This window comes from Phoenix dactylifera, chromosome 2 (genome assembly GCF_009389715.1).
Source record: "Phoenix dactylifera cultivar Barhee BC4 chromosome 2, palm_55x_up_171113_PBpolish2nd_filt_p, whole genome shotgun sequence".
In the NCBI taxonomy this organism is placed as follows: domain Eukaryota; kingdom Viridiplantae; phylum Streptophyta; class Magnoliopsida; order Arecales; family Arecaceae; genus Phoenix; species Phoenix dactylifera.
This window is the reverse complement of record NC_052393.1, coordinates 697,089-716,271: the sequence shown is the minus strand read 5'-3', so window position 1 is coordinate 716,271 and position 19,183 is coordinate 697,089. Positions and strand designations below refer to the sequence as shown.

General features: G+C 38.2%; 1 protein-coding gene across 4 annotated transcripts; it reads left to right on the top strand.

The window, feature by feature from the left end:
* The first annotated feature begins 1,056 nt into the window (after positions 1-1,056).
* Positions 1,057-18,809, top strand: LOC103708431. Of its 4 annotated transcripts, XM_039116491.1 has the most exons (6): positions 1,057-1,142; positions 2,007-2,380; positions 2,456-3,660; positions 11,978-12,919; positions 13,024-13,234; positions 18,108-18,809. In XM_039116491.1, exons 2-6 carry the CDS (start codon positions 2,068-2,070, stop codon positions 18,680-18,682), a joined length of 3,246 nt encoding a protein of 1,081 aa, XP_038972419.1. In that variant the 5' UTR covers positions 1,057-1,142; positions 2,007-2,067; the 3' UTR covers positions 18,683-18,809. The 4 variants fall into 4 exon arrangements, with proteins under 4 accessions (XP_038972419.1, XP_038972417.1, XP_038972414.1 ...); XM_039116489.1 differs by having other exon boundaries at positions 2,007-3,660; positions 13,096-13,234; XM_039116486.1 differs by having other exon boundaries at positions 2,007-3,660.
* The last annotated feature ends 374 nt before the right edge of the window (positions 18,810-19,183 follow it).

Genomic DNA, 19,183 nt, shown 5'->3' with positions numbered 1-19,183 from the left:
GTGTGAAGGCAAAGCATAAAAATGCGAAGGAAGAACGGAACAAAATATTTGTACGTCATGGGTTGGTCAAAGTATTTAATTAGAGAGAGAGAGAGAGAGAGAGAGAGAGAGAGGTGGAGATGGAGCCCGTTACAAAAAATTTATTCACCTGCTATATGTAACGGAACGGAAACTTTTAGAATTAATTAAAGATGTGAAACGGGACTCCAATACTACAATCCAATGGAACCCGCATACTCAAAATACGTAGTGTTTCATAAGTACACTTTCCCCATAACTCCCTCATTTCTCTTTTTTTTGGGTATACACATGCATAAAACATCCAAAAATATGCTATGAGGATCAATTCTAACACTGTTTTTTTTTTTTCATTTACGATTGGCATGCCATACAACAAGGAGATTGATTAATCTTACGGTCATTCTCGGTAAACCGCATCAACTTTATCAAATAAGCCATTCTCCTAGCATCATCATGGACATGCCAACTAAGTTTTGGTATGATATTTGAGGCTTCATGGAAATGTTTTTTTTTCTTTTTCTTTGTCTCCCAAGGACTCAACTTACATTAATTCTTTCCAGTTTAGATAAGGTAAATAAGGTAACAAAAGGTAAATAGGTAAATATGTAACATATTACAGATCATTAATTATTATTTTTTAAAATTTAATAATTAATATGGGTCAAAGCCACCTTATACTAAGTGATTATGGTAATATCTAACCATGCAAGATTTCACATGCAGTTCGCCGTCCAGAGGCGATGCATCACTTTACATGCCGTTTTTACCAGAAGGGGAAATCTGTTTTTGGACGCCATGGCTTCAAACCGTTTGTCATTACGTCATTAAAAATTCACCCGTTATAAGTCGAGGCTATTTTGGTAATCTCATGATTCAGCCTGCGTGCCGAGGCTCGTGTCTCCCGGCTTCCTACGCACACGTGCCCGAAAAGGTATGCCGCATTAGCGGCTTTTGCAAAACCAAGGGTAGTTTAGTAACTTCGCTTTGCTACAAGTCCTCTAATTTGCACGTCCCCTCACTCCTCCTGTTGCCCCTTCGAATTACTCTGCTTTCCACTCCCCTTCTCTCTCTCTGCGTCTGTCGTCGAATTGGCCGAAGTCTCAACAACTCGTTGTTCCATCGTAAGAACCCCCTTTCTCATACCAATTTGATCCAATGTCCCTGTTTTATGCTACCATTTTATGGTTTTTTTCTCCTATTTTTTCTTCCTTCAGTCAGTCTTTTGTGCGTTCGTGGTGTTCTTTATGCACCGACATCTCTTCCATAGTGATCCTTCGAGCTATTTTTCGATCTAGGGTTTCTCTAAAAAACTCGAGAGTATACGGATTTTGGGTCCACTTTGAGAAAATTTCTGGTTGCAGCGATGTAGGTGAGTTGCCCTGCTTCTCGATTCTAACGTTTTACTGATTTTTCGTGGTTTGATTTGGTTTCTTGTTCAGTTTTTCGGGGGATTTCTTTGGTTTGGTGTTGTTATGGCGAACTCTGGGATTCTCTTGGTGGAGAAATGGAACGGCAAGACTTGTTTTCTGAGATGTGTACACCTGTCATGCGGAGTTGTTCTTCGTGTGATTCGTGTACACCAATGATGTGGAATGTTTTTGATGTTTCCGAGAAGTTTAGATTTTTCTTCTTTCTTCTGTAGAGTTTGGTCCTATGTAGCGGGTGCAAGTTTTGTGGAAATTCAAAACTTCGTAGAATCTTTTCTTTCTCGTCAGTGATTAGATGCCCCCATCCCAAATTGATTTGATTAATTGGTGAATCACTTATAAAAAAATTAATCTAGTTTATTCGTTCGATGCACATCAATTATTAAATATGTTATCTCTTGATCTTACTGTCAGTGTTGTTGCTTCCTTGGTCATGCTTGTGTTTGCATGCACTAGTATATGGTTGTATTGAATATTTTCTATCTATTTTCTTTTAGTTTTTCTGTACATTTATGAATGCCCATTTGAGTTATATGTGTTTCTTTGAATTTTCCCTAGATTTTGTTGGGCTCTGTCTGCGATTAACTGATAAAAATAGGGGAGGGGAAAGGTCTGAGGCATGGAGGAAGCCCAGGGAAGCCAATCGTCTAAACATCACAAAATGGAGAAACCGGATATTGGAGAGGCTCGGCCATCTTTTCCTGAAAAAGATGTTTCTAAAGTCCCCGTGAGTGAAGCAAGTTCGAAAGCAGCATTATTTGATGAGGAAGAACTGGAAGAAGGTGAAATCAGAGGGGATGAACCATTGATAACAGGCTGGACAAAAATGTCATTTGTTGATGAAGAGCTGGAAGAAGGTGAAATCAGAGAGGATGAACCATTGATGCCAGGCTGGACAAAAATGTCATATGTTGATGAAGAGCTGGAAGAAGGTGAGATCAGAGAGGATGAACCATTGATGCCAGGCTGGACAAAAATGTCATATGTTGATGAAGAGCTGGAAGAAGGTGAGATCAGGGAGGGTCTATCATCTGAGGCAGGACAGAATGCTCTTGAAAACCATGAAGCTAGTTTAGAAGTTTCATCATCCGACAAGCAAGAGATAGGAGAAGCTGGTGTCAGAGTGGGCCAGTCATCTGTGCCTAGAAATGATGGTACTGAAGACTTCTTGCATGAAACCAGTCCAGATTTAACACTGCTAGATGATGAAGTGGAGAAAGTAGAGATCAGAGTGAGTCCTGTTGGTCGTATATCCTCCCAACAAGCAAATTTGGTGGAGCAGGATGAGACTCCCGTTCTTGAACCTCTGTCTGCAAAGCTTCACCAGCAAATTAGGTCATTGAAGGATGAGATCTTGAAGAAACAGATTGATTTGATTGATGAAATTTATTCAATAAGGTTAAGAACACTCCTCTTAAAGCAAAATGAAGAACTCCGAGAGTTCAAAACTTTGAAAGGTGAACAACAGATGGAATTGGTTAAAATGAAAAATTGGGATTTTCATGCTATCCATATTGGCCCTTCAGTTCGAGAATATAGAATAAAATTACTAAATGAAGAATTTTCAAAAAGAATGGATGAATTTGAAAAGCATATGTGGGGCCAACGGAAGAAACTAATGGTTATGCAGATTGAGGCTAGGAATAAGGAGAAGCAGATGAAAGATTGCTGGTTGGAAGAGGCTAAAGCTGGTATTCTTGAAGAATCTTTTTATGAGATTCCACTGTCAAGTACTGGATTCAAGCTGGAGAAATTCAAATTGAGCAAACATTATGGAGCTCATGATGGTTCAGGGAATAATAAAGCAGTGGCTGGTTCTTCTTCAGATCTGACAACTAGGCCAGTAGAATCTACTGAACTGACTGATAGATCTACTGATTCTGCGTCCAGTTGCACAAATGTTGTGGAATCTTGTGAACTGAGTAGACCATCTCCTAGTGTTTTACCACTAAATCAGCATGGCAGGGCAGAGAATATGCCTCTAGAAACCGAAGACCAAGCTTCCAATAAAATCAATGCAGTGTGTACTAAGTTTGATGAAGGAGGGACTGATCCGGGGATTGCAGCAACTGCTTCCAGCAAGCAAGATGGAGGTACAGGTTCCAGTGTTGTTTGCTTGACAGATCCTACTAAGCAAGATAAGACAGAGATTCTTTCTTTTGCCCATGCATTGAAAAGTTCTGAAGGTGCCAGAACTGTATTGTGTAATCAGGTTGTCTGTCCAACTTTTTTTATCAAATCTTGTTTACATATGCCTACTCTGTTTCTTTTAATTATTTGATATTATTGGCATTTGGACTGTTTGCAATTGATGACCTTTCTTACAGCTGAAGGGCAAGTTGAAGAAAGCAGCTTGAGCCAATTACAAATTGGTCTTTCATTTAGAAAATGAAACTGATCTACAAGCAAAAGCATAATTTAGGTGTTTAGAAATGAAAATTTTGTGTAATTAGTGCATATATAAGCGATCTAGTCTACCTTAAATATTTTATTTTCATCCTTTATCATCCGACTTGAAGCCGTCATGTACATCAAAAAACTTAAGCAGTCATGGTGCAGCTGAAATTTTCATCAAGGTTACATTCATGAAACCAAACCAAAGAAAAATATGTATATAAAGAATAATCTACTGTAAAACTCAAACTATCTCAAACTGAAGTTGGAATTTACTATTCATAAGCTTTTCAAGACATTGCTGACTCGTTAATTTTACTAGTTTCTCTTGAAAGCTCACCTGAATTACAGGTGTTTTGAATCTGAAGCTCCAGGCTTTAGTGTCCAACCATAAGTAGGGGACAAGTAGGTTATGCGGGTATGCCTGAACATGAATATCCAAATTTTTGCATGTGTTGCTCCTCTCAATAAAAAGGGTACTAGCTGCACTGTGATTCTGAGCTGTTCACAGGGTACTAAACATGACATCAAAATAATCTGTAGTTTTGATCTGCTGACTGCTGTGAATTAACTAATCTACAAGAGTATGGTTAAACTCTCTTTGGCTTTAAAGTACCTGGATATTGGGTTTCAGCCCATTGGCCTTGGTGGTTTCTGTCTAGACATTACTAAGGCCTAATATTCATTGTTGACCCCTTCCTTAACAGCTTAGTGGTTAGTTAACATGGTATCGGATCCAAAGGTCATGTATTTAAAATCCCCATCAAAGCCAGTTGTACCCATTTATTATCTTTTCTTCCCTTGACTTGTTCCTGGTTGAGTTGCTTTTGAATTGGTCTTATGTTGAGTCATTCTAGACTTCTTCATGCTCTCACATGCATGATCCGGGCTGCACATTGTTTTTTTTTTTTTTTTTGGGAGGGGGGGGGGGGAGGGGGGGGGGGGGGGGGGGGCAGCATTTTAGAGTCATTCTTATCTTGACACCTTCCCCGATAATTAAGATTTTAGAGTCTAGTGGTTAGTTAATAGTCACGAACATCGAGTAGGATACATGCTGACCATCATGGATCAATACTCACAAACCATGTGAGGTAATATAATGTGATTAAGATTATTGAAAGTTAGTTTTTGTGAGCGCATGAAGTTCATCGAGATTAATTGTTAGTTGTTCATGCTGCCATTCTTTCACTTAACCACATCTTATTTTGGACTTTCTTAGAAAGAACCACTACATCATGCTTTTGTTATCTATTGAGCAAACCCTCAATGGTTGATCTACGTTAAATTTGATGAATTAGAGATATAATTTCATATATATGTTTACCACACATTACTTCACATGTTACTCGTGAAAGTTCACTTGCTTGATTTTTTTTTTTTTTTTCTGGCTTTTGCCCCCATAAAGAATACTTTTGGCCTCTTGACAGCCCATTAATTCACTCTCAAGTTTCCTCAAAAACCCTAATAAATTGGAAAACTAGATTCCTTTATTCTTCCAACAGACATTCCTAGTAAAAGGAAGAGATCCCAACTCTCCATGGTCTTTCAAAAAGCGAGAGGTCCTCTAATATGTTATTACTTTAGTACATCTCCTTAGGTTTTGAAAATGGAATTTGGAGGGCTAGATCCCTTGATTGTACCTACATATATTCTTAGTAAAAGCTTAAATATCGGAAGGAATCCAGCTCCTATGGTTTTACAACAAGCTAATTCTTGTAGTGGGTCATTACATTACTACATCTATTGCTTTTCTTCCGTTCAAGTGTCTAAAAGGAAAGTCAGTTCAAAGAAGGATGAACTGCTTTAACAAGATATGGCATTAGTTTTCCACTCATGTTAGGAGGCATGTCCTTTTTAATTCGTTCACCTTATTAGGGGAAAATATTGCATTGATCATTTTAAGATTTAAAATAGTTACTTTTGTAAGTTTTTCGTAACTTCATTAAGTAATATTCAGCATGGTTTATAGCATGACTTGCTGTATCGGTTGGTACCAGTGCATACCGACCATACTATACCATAGAGGTATTGAATCGATATGCAGTATGGAAGATGTAATGAGTGTCATTACGCTGAACCGGCCTTATACCGAGCATACCGACACAGTAATAGGATGGTATTGGTATGGGGTCCAAAACCGAGATGGTTTGAATTTTTCATATAGAACATTTAGAACTGCTTGTTTCGCTTAATAAAGCCGACGAACTTGAACCACATCATAAATGTATGTAGCATCTTATGGTCCTTCATATCAGTTGATATAAAAGCATGTCTCATCATGGAACGGTTCACTTCGCCAATGTGTAGGCTCAATCACTCTTCAGTAATAGGAAATGTGCACGACAGATGGTGCAACTTAAGGAAACCATGGAACACGATATGACACCCCATGGACTGATCATTTGACACCAAGTTGACCCTTTGGATGCAGTCCGAGCGCCATAAGGCGACCAAGCCCACACGATGACAAATTTTAGATTATCATATGTTAGACATGTAACTCAGGTATCCATGAACTTAACTTCAGTAATTGTTTTAGGATGGTGCATCATCGATCATGTTACCATCCAAAGATTAGTACGATGCATATTAGTCCAAAAAAAGGCTTTACTAGAAACAACATAGTTAGCAAGGCCTACCATACGAACTCGTACCGTCTTGTACCAATTGTACCATATCATATTGGTAAGATACCAATACGACACTGAGGTTCAGTTTAGTATATGAGCTGGACCAGTCCGTACGACTTTAAACTTAGAGGAACTACCCCATACCGCCCGATTTCGGAAGGTATCGTGGCTGGGAGTGAGAAAAAGTATTGAAAGCCTATCTCGGTATAGGGTACATACTGCATTATACCGAATTGGTAATATATTAATACCATGGTCTGCTGAACCGGCCCGTACCAGCTGGTTCAACACGTACCATATCGGTACCGACCCCCACCGGTACGGTACAACCACATAAAACTGTTGGGGCTGAAATCGAGCGGGGAAGAAGAAAGAAGAGAGAGGAGAAGAGGAAGAAAGAAGAGGAAAGAAGAGGAAGAAGAAGAGAAAGAGGAGAAGAAGAAGAAGACGGTTCAGCGTACCTCGGGCTGACCCCCTCTCGAGCACCCCGACATGCGCGCGGCCCTTCCAACGGTTCTTTCCTTGCTTGCAGGAGAAGGGGGGAAAGAGAGGAGAAGAGAGGAGGAGAGAGGGGAAGAAAGGAGAGGAGGAGAGAGCTCGGAAAGGAGGAAGAAGAAGGGACGGAAAAAAGAAAAGAAAAGAAAATAAAATCTTTCCGCGCGCGGGGTAGCGCACCCGCGCGAGCGTGGCGGGGAATCGCTCGTGCCCGCGCACAATTCCACATGTAGGGAACCTCGCTCCCGCACGATTCCTCGCGCGGGGCAGCGAGCCCACGCGGCACCCCGCGCGAGCGCGAGCCCGAGCCCACACGGGGCTGCGTGGGCAATTAATGCCACAAAGTGGCATTTAATGTCTTCTGTGGCTAAAACGCGTCTGCGTGCGCGCGTCGGCCTTTTCTTTTTTTGTGGTTCCGGTTCGGCACCGGTTCCAACTGGTGCCGATCCGGTACCGGAGCCCACCGGTACACCGGTTCGGTCGGCTCAGCGGACACTGATTGATACAATTCTGGTTATCAGTTTTGCAAACCTTGATAGTTAGCATTCGACCTTAAACCATCTTTTCTTTTCATTGCCTATTGCACCAAGTTAGTTCTATGATAGTTCTTAAATCACCTTGATTGGAGCAGATGGAGGAGTTATGACTGAAATATTGCAGCATTTTCAGGCCACCTGTTTCTAATGGTGCATGTTCTACATTCCTGGTATAAGATAACAAAAAGTTGCCATCAAATATCAAAGGTCAAAAAGCCATTTTTGAGTTATTTTAGGTTTAGGATAGTTGTGAAGCATTTACTAATTCAAAATCTGTTGTCAAAATGCCCAAACTGCTATAGCGATCATTTTGCTTAGTTTGATATCCTTTTATAGTATTTCGATGTTTGGAAAGTAAATAGAGGAACCACGAGTCCTATGATATAGGGGCCCTTGAACATGACGAATATCACGCTTATATTACTCAAATCACACATCAATGAAAGCATTCTTCTCTTGAGTGCACTTTTAGTGTTTCTTTTTCTACATAGCAGACTTTGCATGCTTTGGTGGATTTTAAAGAAACCTTGGTGGAGGACGGTGATCGTTCAATGGCCAGTTGATAATTCCAAGGAGTTGTGAGCCACTTTTAAAGACCTTGGTGGGTTTTGAACATCAACAAAGTCCTTTAATAGCATGGATTCAAGTCCTACTGATATAAGGGGCCCTTGAATGCCATGAATATCCCTCTTATATTACTCAAATCAGACATCAATGAAATAATTCTTATCTTGAATGTATTTTTTAGTGTTTCTTTTTCTGCATGGTGAATTTTGCATGCTTTGGTGGATTCCAGAGCAACATCGGTGGAGTTTGGTGATCATTTGATGGCCAGTTTGTAGATTCCAAGGAGCTTTGAGTGACTTTTAAATATCTTGGTGGATTTTGAGCATCGACGAAGTGCTATAGTACTGTTGATTTACTAGTAGGTACCATAGCTTAGTTTCATCTTTTACCTTAAAACTCTACATTTTATGTAAGCTTGCTTCTTTCATTATTGAGCATATTAAAAGTTTGAAAAAAAAAACCAGATTCCCTTTTCTATTCAGTTTGAGATGAAGGCTTCTCAAATCTTTCCAAGGTCTAGAAACCATAGTTAGAACCAGGGCTTGTTGTTTGTTAGAAGGAAACCTTCATCCCACGTCTGAATCCTAACTAGTGTAAACTTGCCTTGGTACCATGCCAGCTTGGTTGTCATTGATAAGTACTAAGTATATGGGCTTGGTATTATAGAAAATCACATGGGATAGCATTTATTCCCTTCATTATACTATTTAAATGCCGTCCATCATTTATGTGCATTGTTATTTTTGCTATGAACTCAGCATCATACTTATTGAATATTTCATATTAGGAAACAATTTACTTATCCAAAATGATTGAATTCATGATTTTATAAGTACCATGAGAAAATAATAAAGCTCCATTTGCAATTAAATACACAAGTTACCTTCCTCACTAGGATCGAAAGTCAAAGCTAGATATATATTGCACAATCAAAGTGTAAAGTTTTCTTTTCTTTTCTTTTTTTCATCAAATTAGACGTGTATTCTCATGGACAACACTTTGTAGGTAGGTGCCCCAAGTTCTTTGTTCAAAAGTTTGCTTAAATAGTTTTAGGTATATTAGGTTTAATGGGTCTGGGAATGAAAATGTAGCTCAGGTTGATGACCTTGAGAATAATAATTTTCTTGGGTCTACTCTGTTAAATAGAGAGAGACAAGAAGTTTTTTGGAAGAATTAATCTCGGGAATAAAGAGGAAGTGTTATGTGATTGCAACATGCAAGTCCAACTTAGTAAATTTTTTCGTAAATAGTAATACACTTTAAATACTTAAGTGCTGCAGAATGTTTATGCTCATAATATGTCTTCAGGGATGAAGTAAAAAATAAATAAAGCCGTAAATGGGACATTGCATAAGTTGGAGAGTTGCACTAATATAATATAAGGAGATGCAGAATGAACAACCATGAGGTCATGAAAAATGAGAATTAATGTATGTAAGAGTAACAAATGGTGAAAAAGCAATATATGTTGTACTTCCTATGGTCCTATGCTATTTAGAATAAGATAGTTTTAAATATCAAGGATATCCTTGGTATGCTTGTGTGTCAATTTTATTCCTAAAGTACCCTAAAATCCATAATGTGATCCCCAATCCTTATTCCGAGCCCTTAACTCAATTTGAGACCTTCCTAATAATTCGTGGTTGTCGGCCTTCAACCTAAATTTGAACCTAATCTCTCTCTCTCTCTCATATTAGATTCTAGAGCCTACTTAACTCTCTCATTCTTTCCACATCTACTACATATTCGAACTCTCTCACCTGTCACTCCACCTTCACCTTTGGGTCCATCTAATACTTGCCTAATTTTCTTCTCCAAATTCTCGGTAATCTCCTCTTAAGTGTTTTATCCTTACTTTCTCATGTTAATTACCTTTTTAGTGGATTCTCTAATGGTGCTATAAATGCTCCATTTTAGTCTGACTTCCACCCATCTCTGTGTTTGTGTATGCCCTTGAGTTTGTGTGTCTCTAACTTTCCCTCCCCCACACTCTTTTCTACTTTCATTTTTAACATTTCTAGCTGTGATTTTTATTGATGTTAGGTTGTTATATTTTTATTAAGTATTTTATGTATTGTTTGTTCTGTTTTATTTTTAAAAAAAAATTAGTTATGTAGTTTTAGTTTCTTGTTTCATATTTTCTATTTATTTTTTTATATTGTATTTCATTTTCTTTTACTTTCATTAGTTTATAATGTTCTGTAATTTTTTATTTCTTGTTTCTTGTTGATCCTCTTATATTTTTTTAGTTCTGCATTTTGTTTCTTTTTCCCCTTAAACATGCATCAAATGTCCCCATTTGCTATTTCAGCAATAAAGGTAGTATAAAGAGTTCAAAAATGAGGTGTGATGAATCCATAGTAAAGTAAGAAGGATTGGATATAGATAAGTACATTAGTGGAAGTTTAGAGCTGCACCTAGCCCCCGAAGAATTGGACCAAATTGGGAGGTATGGGGTTGCACCGAACAAGTGAAATCGGTGCAAAAAATAGGTTTGGAACTCAGTTCCTAGGCAAACCGGGTAAAACTAGTCTGTACTACTCAGTATCAGCAAGTACCAAGCGGTACTACTGGCACTTGCCTGTTCTACCCAGTACCGAGTGGAAAAAGTTTTAGTACCCTTTTTGACCTTTTTATCCAAGTGTTGAATAGGATAGAGAGTGAATGAGGATGGAAACTCTGTTTTCCTTTTCCCCTTGGAATTGCCGCCCTTAGTGCAAATCACCATGGGAGAAGCTTCTAGGAAGGTAAAGCATTCTCACTTCCCCTTTTTTTGCCGCCCTTATTTTTTGTCAAAAAAAAAAAAAAAACAGAGAAATCATGCCAAAGTTTTTTCTTTGGCATGATTTCTTGATATGATGTAGATCTAGAATGGATCTACATGTCCATGCCAAAATCATGTTTCTTTCCTTTTAAATGAAATCATACCAAATTGCATCCCAACCAACCCTAGATTTTGGTTTTTTTTTATTTTTTTTAAAGATGTTTTAGGGCCTAGAATCCTAAAGAAACAACTAAAACTAGGAAAAGCTATGCCGAAAATCTGTGGAACAATAGAAGAAACCAATGAAACAAAAAAAAGAGGGATGGAAAAATGGAAGTTTTAGTGTGTCATTACCCACACAGACCTGGTATCCAAGAGATATGGGGTTCGGTACCGGATTCTTGAAACACTGGTTGCAGAAATGGAAGATACGGTGATGCTGAATAAATGAATTGATAGGATCATGTGCAAGGAAGACTGAAGTACAATTAATATAGGAACTGGGAGGATTTTTGTGGATGTTTAAGGCAAGAAAGGACATAACAAATCAAAAGATTGAGGTTGCGGGGAAGAAAAAGGAAATTGTAGTTAATGGAGGTTGCCTATGATAAGAATAATTGTAAACAAAACTTGATTAGAAACTTAAATCACTTTTTAGCATTTTATACTTGTTAGCACATTGATTCATACTGCTATATGTTATCAGTTTGATTGTCTATTTCTCAAAATATCATAGCACAGTTTGATAAAAAAAACTTATATCCCATTTCTGCTTGAAATTTTTTTTGTCTCTGCCTCATGCATTACGCCACAGAGTTGCTTTGTACTACATTTAGTCCTTGAACTTTACGATAGTATTATATATTTTATGCTTCCATGATAATTCCTGATGCAGACATTACTGGCTATTCTGTCATGACATATTTCATTTCTGAAATTATATGCCTGTAATCGGAATGACAAATTCTTTATAAGACTAACTAGAACTACAATTCGAACTGATTTATTTGAACTCCATCCTTATTGTAATGATCATTATCTGTATGACAGCCTTATATTACATAACAAAGATAATGATCCTGTTGGTTTTATATTAGAGAGGTGGCTGGAAAATGAGTTCTAATCATTGTTGTGCCTGAGCAGGTGCCCTCCATCAGTGAACAGGAGAGGTCTGCTGTACCTAGAGTGGGAGGTGACCAAGGCTCAAGTTCTTTCCCAAATAATGTGGCTTCTGCATTAAGTTCAGTTGATACAGGATTTCAAAAAAATGACAAAACATTCAACGTTTCAACAGTCCCAAATCCCATTTCGCTGGGGCTTCCTTTATCTGTTGGCTTAGCTTCTGTTATGCAAGGTGATGGAAGCTCACCTGCCTCTGTAGGGAGCGCTTGCAATCGGATACATTGTTCTGCTCAACTAACCGAAGTATCAATGCAACCGCCAGTTGTAGCCACAGCTGCACAGCTGAAACAGTCTGACTGTATATCCTCACAACCTCGTTCTCCACCTGTTGACTTGGCTTTAGCTGTGAAAGGTCATGCAAGCAGACCTTCATCTGTCAGAAGTGATCAAGTTCCTTGCAATCAAGTACTTTGTTCGGCTCAACCTACGGAAGCATCAATGCAACAGTGGCTTGTACTTGAAGAGTCTAATCACATATCCTCACAGCCTCTGCCTCCATCTATTGGCTTGACTTCAGCTGTGCATGGTCATCCAAACACACCTGCACCTGCAGGAAGTGACTTAGAGCCTGATGGTCAAATACACTGTTCTGCTCAACTTACAGAAGTGTCCATGCAACAGCCCATTGTATTCACAGATGCACAGTGGGAGAACTCCAATCTTTTATTCTCACACCCTTTTGTCCATCCAATGCCTCCTACTACTGATATTCCTCCTGCCAGAGCACACACTGAGTTTCTCAGATCCACCAGTGGTCAACCAGAGAGAGGCAGTCATTTTGCATTAAGTTGCCCAATAATGCAATCCATGCCTCAACTAGATCCTAATATCCAGATATTTCATCATGAGTTGAAGAGATTATATGCACTGAAGGCTTTATTTGTCCAAAGGCATGAAGAAAAGGTAACCATGCAAGACATTATTTTGCAAATAATCTTTGGCTGTTCATTTTGTCAGATTTTACTCTAGCTGTTATCTTGACTGTTTATCTGCTTTTTGTTGGACAGAAACTTAAACTTAAATTAGAATATAAAAAAGAGATAGATAATCTAAAAAGAAAGTACGATGCACTAATTCAGGATACTGACAAAGAGTTTGTAAAGAGAAGAAAGGACATTGAGATGATGTACACTAAAGTTAGCCAGCATCAAGAATTAGCTGGGGGATTTCGGGAGATATTTAATGAAACCTTTGAGGAGGCTGGAAATGCTTATCAAGGTATGAAAATCACCACCATAATCTCTTTCATATATCTAGTTTCATTGTGAATAGCAAATTAAATCTGCCAGCAAGCATTCATCTATGTTCTGAGCTGTAAAAAACTCTCAAGTGGATTAAAAACTCCTGCAGATGCTTATGTTTTTCATTTCATGCATTTTCTTATGTAAACATTGGTAATTAAATATGTTATCAAAAATTCTCTTTCATATAAGTGCACTTCATTATTTATTACATGCAAATTGTGGTCTCAAAAACTGCTAGAGTGGGATGGTATGACCAGTACTGCACCTTTTTGTGCAAAACTGGCACCGGTATGGGTGTTGAGACACCAAAGTAGCTGTACTGATATACACCATCCGTACCTGTCTATACTGGCCCGTACTGGTGCATATCAGTAGTTCCATGTTGGCCATACATTGGTCATACCGGTCAGCATTGATGATTTTTTTTAATTATTTTTTAGAATCTTTCAGTTTTATTACTACTATCGGTACTAGTGCCTACTGATACCATGTTGTTCTGATGCAAAACATGGTACCAAGTTCGGTTTTAGTATTTAAAACCTTGATACAAATATACATATAGCATACACATGATATCTAATTTTGGAAGATGAGAGACATGGCTAACCTACATTAGGCCTAGTATTATTTTTTTAATATATACATGGATTCACATGCAAACATAGCGCAAAAAATGATAGTCACATTACCTATGAGAGTATCAGGATGATAAATCAAATCTAAGTATAAAATGTCAAAATATGGTTGCTCACTATTGTTAAGTAGAGATGAGCATATGATCCAGTGTTAGCAAAAGTACAAAGATGAATATTAAGTCATTCTTAAAAGTGGATCACACTTGCTCAGATTTTATTAAAAAAATTAGAAGAGGATTTAATATGCAAATAGTGGATAGTGATACCAAGGGACATGTGACCACGCAACATAGGCTAATAGTTTTAGAATGGATGCAATAGGAGGAAGAGGACAATAATTGAAGCCACTGCATTGTCAAAGATGAGATGATGAAACTTAAACAGGAAAATTGTAGCATCTTTTCAATATAAATTAAGTTTTTAGAGTGAAATAAGTGGGAGACGGATTAGACAGTTAGCTATATTAGAAGTTACTAGACAAGTATTTCAGGAGCCAGGAGCCTTTTAGAATTAACAACAAAACAAAGGGAAGAGCCCAGTCCCATACTCCCATTCTGAGTTTTCTTGAAAGTTAGTTTAAAACTGATTTTGGGTGTTTCTTTTAGTTCATTTCAGTGGATAATGGATGTGACTTTGTGTGCTAGATGTCATCAATAGTTTTATTGAGAAATTTAGGAAGTTCATATGTAGAAGGGGTGGTGAGTGTGAGCCTTAGCGCAATGGTATGGTTGCTCCATTTCGACCTTGAGGTCATGGCTTCAAAACATAGAAATAACCTTTCCATACATGGGGGTAAGTCTGCATACATCTAACCCTCCTCACACTACGCAATGCAGGAGCCTTGTACATTGAGCCACCGTCTATGTGTAGAAGGGAATGGAATGTTTCTATCCGTTAAGCGTTCTTGGGTGAGTGCAAGGAAACTGAAATATGTAAAGGGGCCAATCCTCCTTAACCATAGCATCCTGTACTAATCTACGAATAAAAAGTATTATTAGTTAGAAGATCTTGAACCTCTTTATCCAGTTGAGCAGCAGCAAAATTTTGTGGCAGTTCCTTCATCTCGACCATTCTATGGTACTATACTAACAAGGTGCACAGCTTTTAGTGCTGAGACAGAAAAAAGAGGTGAAAATCATGCGTCTTTATGATACTGATAGAAGTAACTGCTACCTTACCAGTACAATCCAGTATGAACTAGTACATAGCAGTATTTATATCCTTTTTCCTAACACTATCCATATTAGAAAGTCTAAAGTGATAGGACTCGCATATAAAGAAACTTGGTGGCATACTGATGAGGTACAGGAATAATGGATTGATCAAGGAAAAGAAAGCTTTTTTCGGAAAAATTAAAAATAACAAAAAGAAGGCTTATTTCAGAAAAATGGCAAAGAAGAAGTGGCATCAACTATCAAGGACTTTGAGACATACTTAAAGAGCAAGATGCAAAAGGTTAATATGATGAAAACATGCAACTTATGCAATGGAAGCTATATTTTTACTTAGGGCTCATTTGATTTGGTGTAAGTGGGCTGAGCAGAAGCCCACTTCATTGAAGTAGTTTTTCCTTGGCCCCGAGTGAATGTATTAGACACAGTGCAAGATATTATGCCCTTATTTTCTCAAAGAAAAAAAAAATTGTCCTTGGGAAGGACAATCATACAACGTTGATAACAACTTCTACAACTCTGGTCTGTTTAATAACTGTTTGATGAGACAAATTCATGCATCGACCATGCAATGTGAAATACACCAGTGTGTTAATGCAATCAACCCTAGCTGATAAGTAAAGAAATAGCCTTTCCAGTTTTCATAGACGTGCCCTGGTGCAGCCGTTGGCTAAAATGGCTAACCTCACTCCAAGCTATGAGCGACATTTCAAGTGCGAACTAGGCCAATGTTCCTTGTGACTCAGGCAAGGATTGAAATGCCAGGCACATCGGCCTTGTATTGGCTGTGAGCTGGTATAGGGGGGCTTAGCATGCAAAGGAATCAGATAAACCAGGGCCAAACCACCCATATTGGCCTGAATTATGCAGAGCAGGGCTGATTGAGCCCATATCACCTTTGAATTGGACTAAACTTAGTGGTATCACCCAGTGTTACTTGGGATGATGTTTTAGTTGGTTTTTAGTTTGTTTTCCACCATTTGAAGGTGGGAACAAGTTAATGGGGAAGCCAGGTGCTGTCCAAATCCATTTTCTGTAGGATTGAAGCAAGGATCATCTAGTTTTGGTCTAGAACAAAATTCTAGACAGATAAATCACTTCTTCTCCCCGCCCCTCTCTTTTTTCAGTTTCCTGAAAAGCACAGTTCCTTGTGTATAGGATAGCCTGCCAGCCCAAGTACATTGAATACATGCACCAAATACTTGAGGTGAGAATAGTGAGATAAAGAAAATTAGAGAGGAAGAACTTTATCGAATAAATTTACAAAATATGAAGAACCTAATAACTGTGCATGGTGCTTGCTCTTTCCAAAAACACCACACACTAACTCGAGGCACACCACCCAACCAAAATACTGAACCCCCACCCCCAACAAGAAAAGGAAAAACCGAACCCACATACACAGAGGGTAAACTGTTTACTAGAGGCATGGAAATATCTCATTACTGGGAAACCATGCCGAGTTCATTTACCCAAAAGTTCATCACTTCTAAGCAGACCCAACATGTAATTCTCAGGGTGATAAAAGACTATGACCATATTCTAATTGCTCAAGTCAAGCTTGAAAGTTGTGCTCAGTGACTCCTATGACAACTATAATGGGATGCTGACAGCAATGAGTAACTCAACCTGTTCACGTATCTTCACGTCATCTGATCACGACAAGAAAACTTGACATTGGTGTTGAACCTGACAACAATTCATAGTTAATCTTGGCAATGGAGCAATGACTCTCAGTACTCCCCCTTATTATGAAGTTTATGCTGGCAACTCCACTGGGAAACTCTTCACTGATGTCTCCACTCCTATGTTCATGACAGTGTTGATGAATTCCAACAAAAGTTAGTATCAAATATGTTCTTAATTTACTGCTTTCAAATCGGTGCTGGCCGTGGACCATTTCATCTAGAATCTTGGTAGTAGTTAATAACATTTATTGATTCAATGATTTTTAGTTTAATCTCATTGCATTTCAGTTGTTTATTATAAATGTTTAAACATACTTCAGTTCCAAGTTATATGATCTTATGTCACAAAGATGCAAAACATAAACATTAACACACATCCGAAACCACGACTAGGGCACTTAAATTGATTATTTGACCATATCTCTTGCACAAATGTAATATTCAGATGATAAAATATAAGTAAAAGGCAAAAAATTAATTTTAGAGGCTGAAATAAGCAATACCAGGGGCATACTGGTTGTGTCAAAGTGTTTCGGTCGATACCCTTTGTTGATAACAGCATTTGCCCTTGGTTGACATAGGTTTGATACTTGGTAGCTTGAATTAGACTTAACCCAAAACCAATGGATTGGTTTGTGAAACTCAACTTGTAGCTATAAGCTTCATGTATAAAAAAGAAAAAACATGTTCATATCTCTTCCTATGCAGTACCCAAGATGTGCAATGAACATGGACTCAGGTGTTCACTAATAAACCTTTAGGGCATAATATGATGCCTTCATGGCATAAATTTCAACATTATGTAGATAGTATTTGAAATGTGAATCTTTCTAATTTAAATATTTTTCTTTGAGAGAATCTAATCTAAATATTATACATTTCAAATACTAATAAGTGCTTAATTCCATATTTTACTATCTACCAGTATATTATTTTCATATCTATTATTATGCTCGAATTTAGTTTAGTTCAGCATCTGTTTATATGATCTTTGTATGTGGCTTTCCAACTCTGGATAACCATACGATATTATTATCATATTCGATAAGATCGTAGTTTTTTTATACTATTGGATTATTATTTGCACATTTGCATCTTTTTGGATACATACACTAGCCCAATTCCAAGTGAACTGCATGAAGTCTTGTGTCTGTTGTTACTTATTGTCCTGTCTAGCTTTCCATACTCCGCTGCTATCTTTTGCATTAGTCACAATATTTTTGTAACAAATACTACCCAAAAGAGGAAAAAAAAGGAAGAAAGAAAAAAGAAGATGCTACATGTACAACAAATAAACTGGTTAGGTGTTGTTTTTTTCCCCCTGTTGCTGATGCATGTTGTTACTTTACCAGGTGCGTGTTCAAGTACTGGGCAATGGTTTGTTCCGGTACCGCAGCAACAACATTTTGCCCAGAGCCCATTCATGACCTCACCCTCAGGAAGTGGCCCTTCCCCTGCCAACTTACCTCCATTCCGAAACCTGTTACCTCTTTCCTCGGTGGAGGTGAGGCCCCCATCCTCAAACGTAGTGCCTGTTCCACCAGTTCTGGCAAGGCACAGCACTCCTACTGTCTTCTCGAGCAATGCAGTTAGATCTCCTCCCAGTTCCATGGCTCATTCCATTTATGACCTGAACATTAGAAGTACACAGCATGGGCTTGCTCATCTCCTTACATCCACAACTTCCATGTCTGTGTCAAATCTTCAACAGGAAAATGGGAGTAGGTTGAACCAGCAACAAGTTTTCAGTGATATGGGTATCTCATTGTCTGCTTCTGAGCAGATTTTACCGGTAAGTGGAAGTCATCAACCGGAAGGTTCGGGTATGTTGCATGTTCCCCAGAGTCAATCTCCCTCCACCTCGGACTTCCTTTTGCGCCTTGCAGGCTCCCTCATTGGTTTTAAACGGGCAAATCAGGACAGCTAGTGGAAGTGGAATTGGCACATATATACATCCTTTCCCTTTTCTTTCTTTCAGGAATGGTGGGAGTCTTTCAGCTTCATATACATGTTTTTTGCAATCAGTAATTTAACATCATAGATGATGGGTGTTTCTATTTTAAGCTCTTTGTTTTAGATGGGACATGCCTTTCTTTGTGTTTTATACTGGTTGATGACTTTCTTTGTGGACATGCTTCTTGTTAACAATTTCAATAGATTTCTTTTATTTAAAAGCAATTTTTGTGCTCGTATTACCAATTAATGTAATTTGTGTTGAAGTTTGGAAGCCTCTTGAAGGACCCAGTATATTATGGTATATGCAGTCAGTAATTTATATATATAATCGTGTAGGTTTCCATTTTGGATATTTATATCTTCTGTTCTATCTTTTTCTAGATGGAGTATATGATGATGAATGGTTGGAATTTTGATTTGAATGAAGCATCACACAAGCTGGCAATGTGCTACAGTAAACCCTGCAAATTTT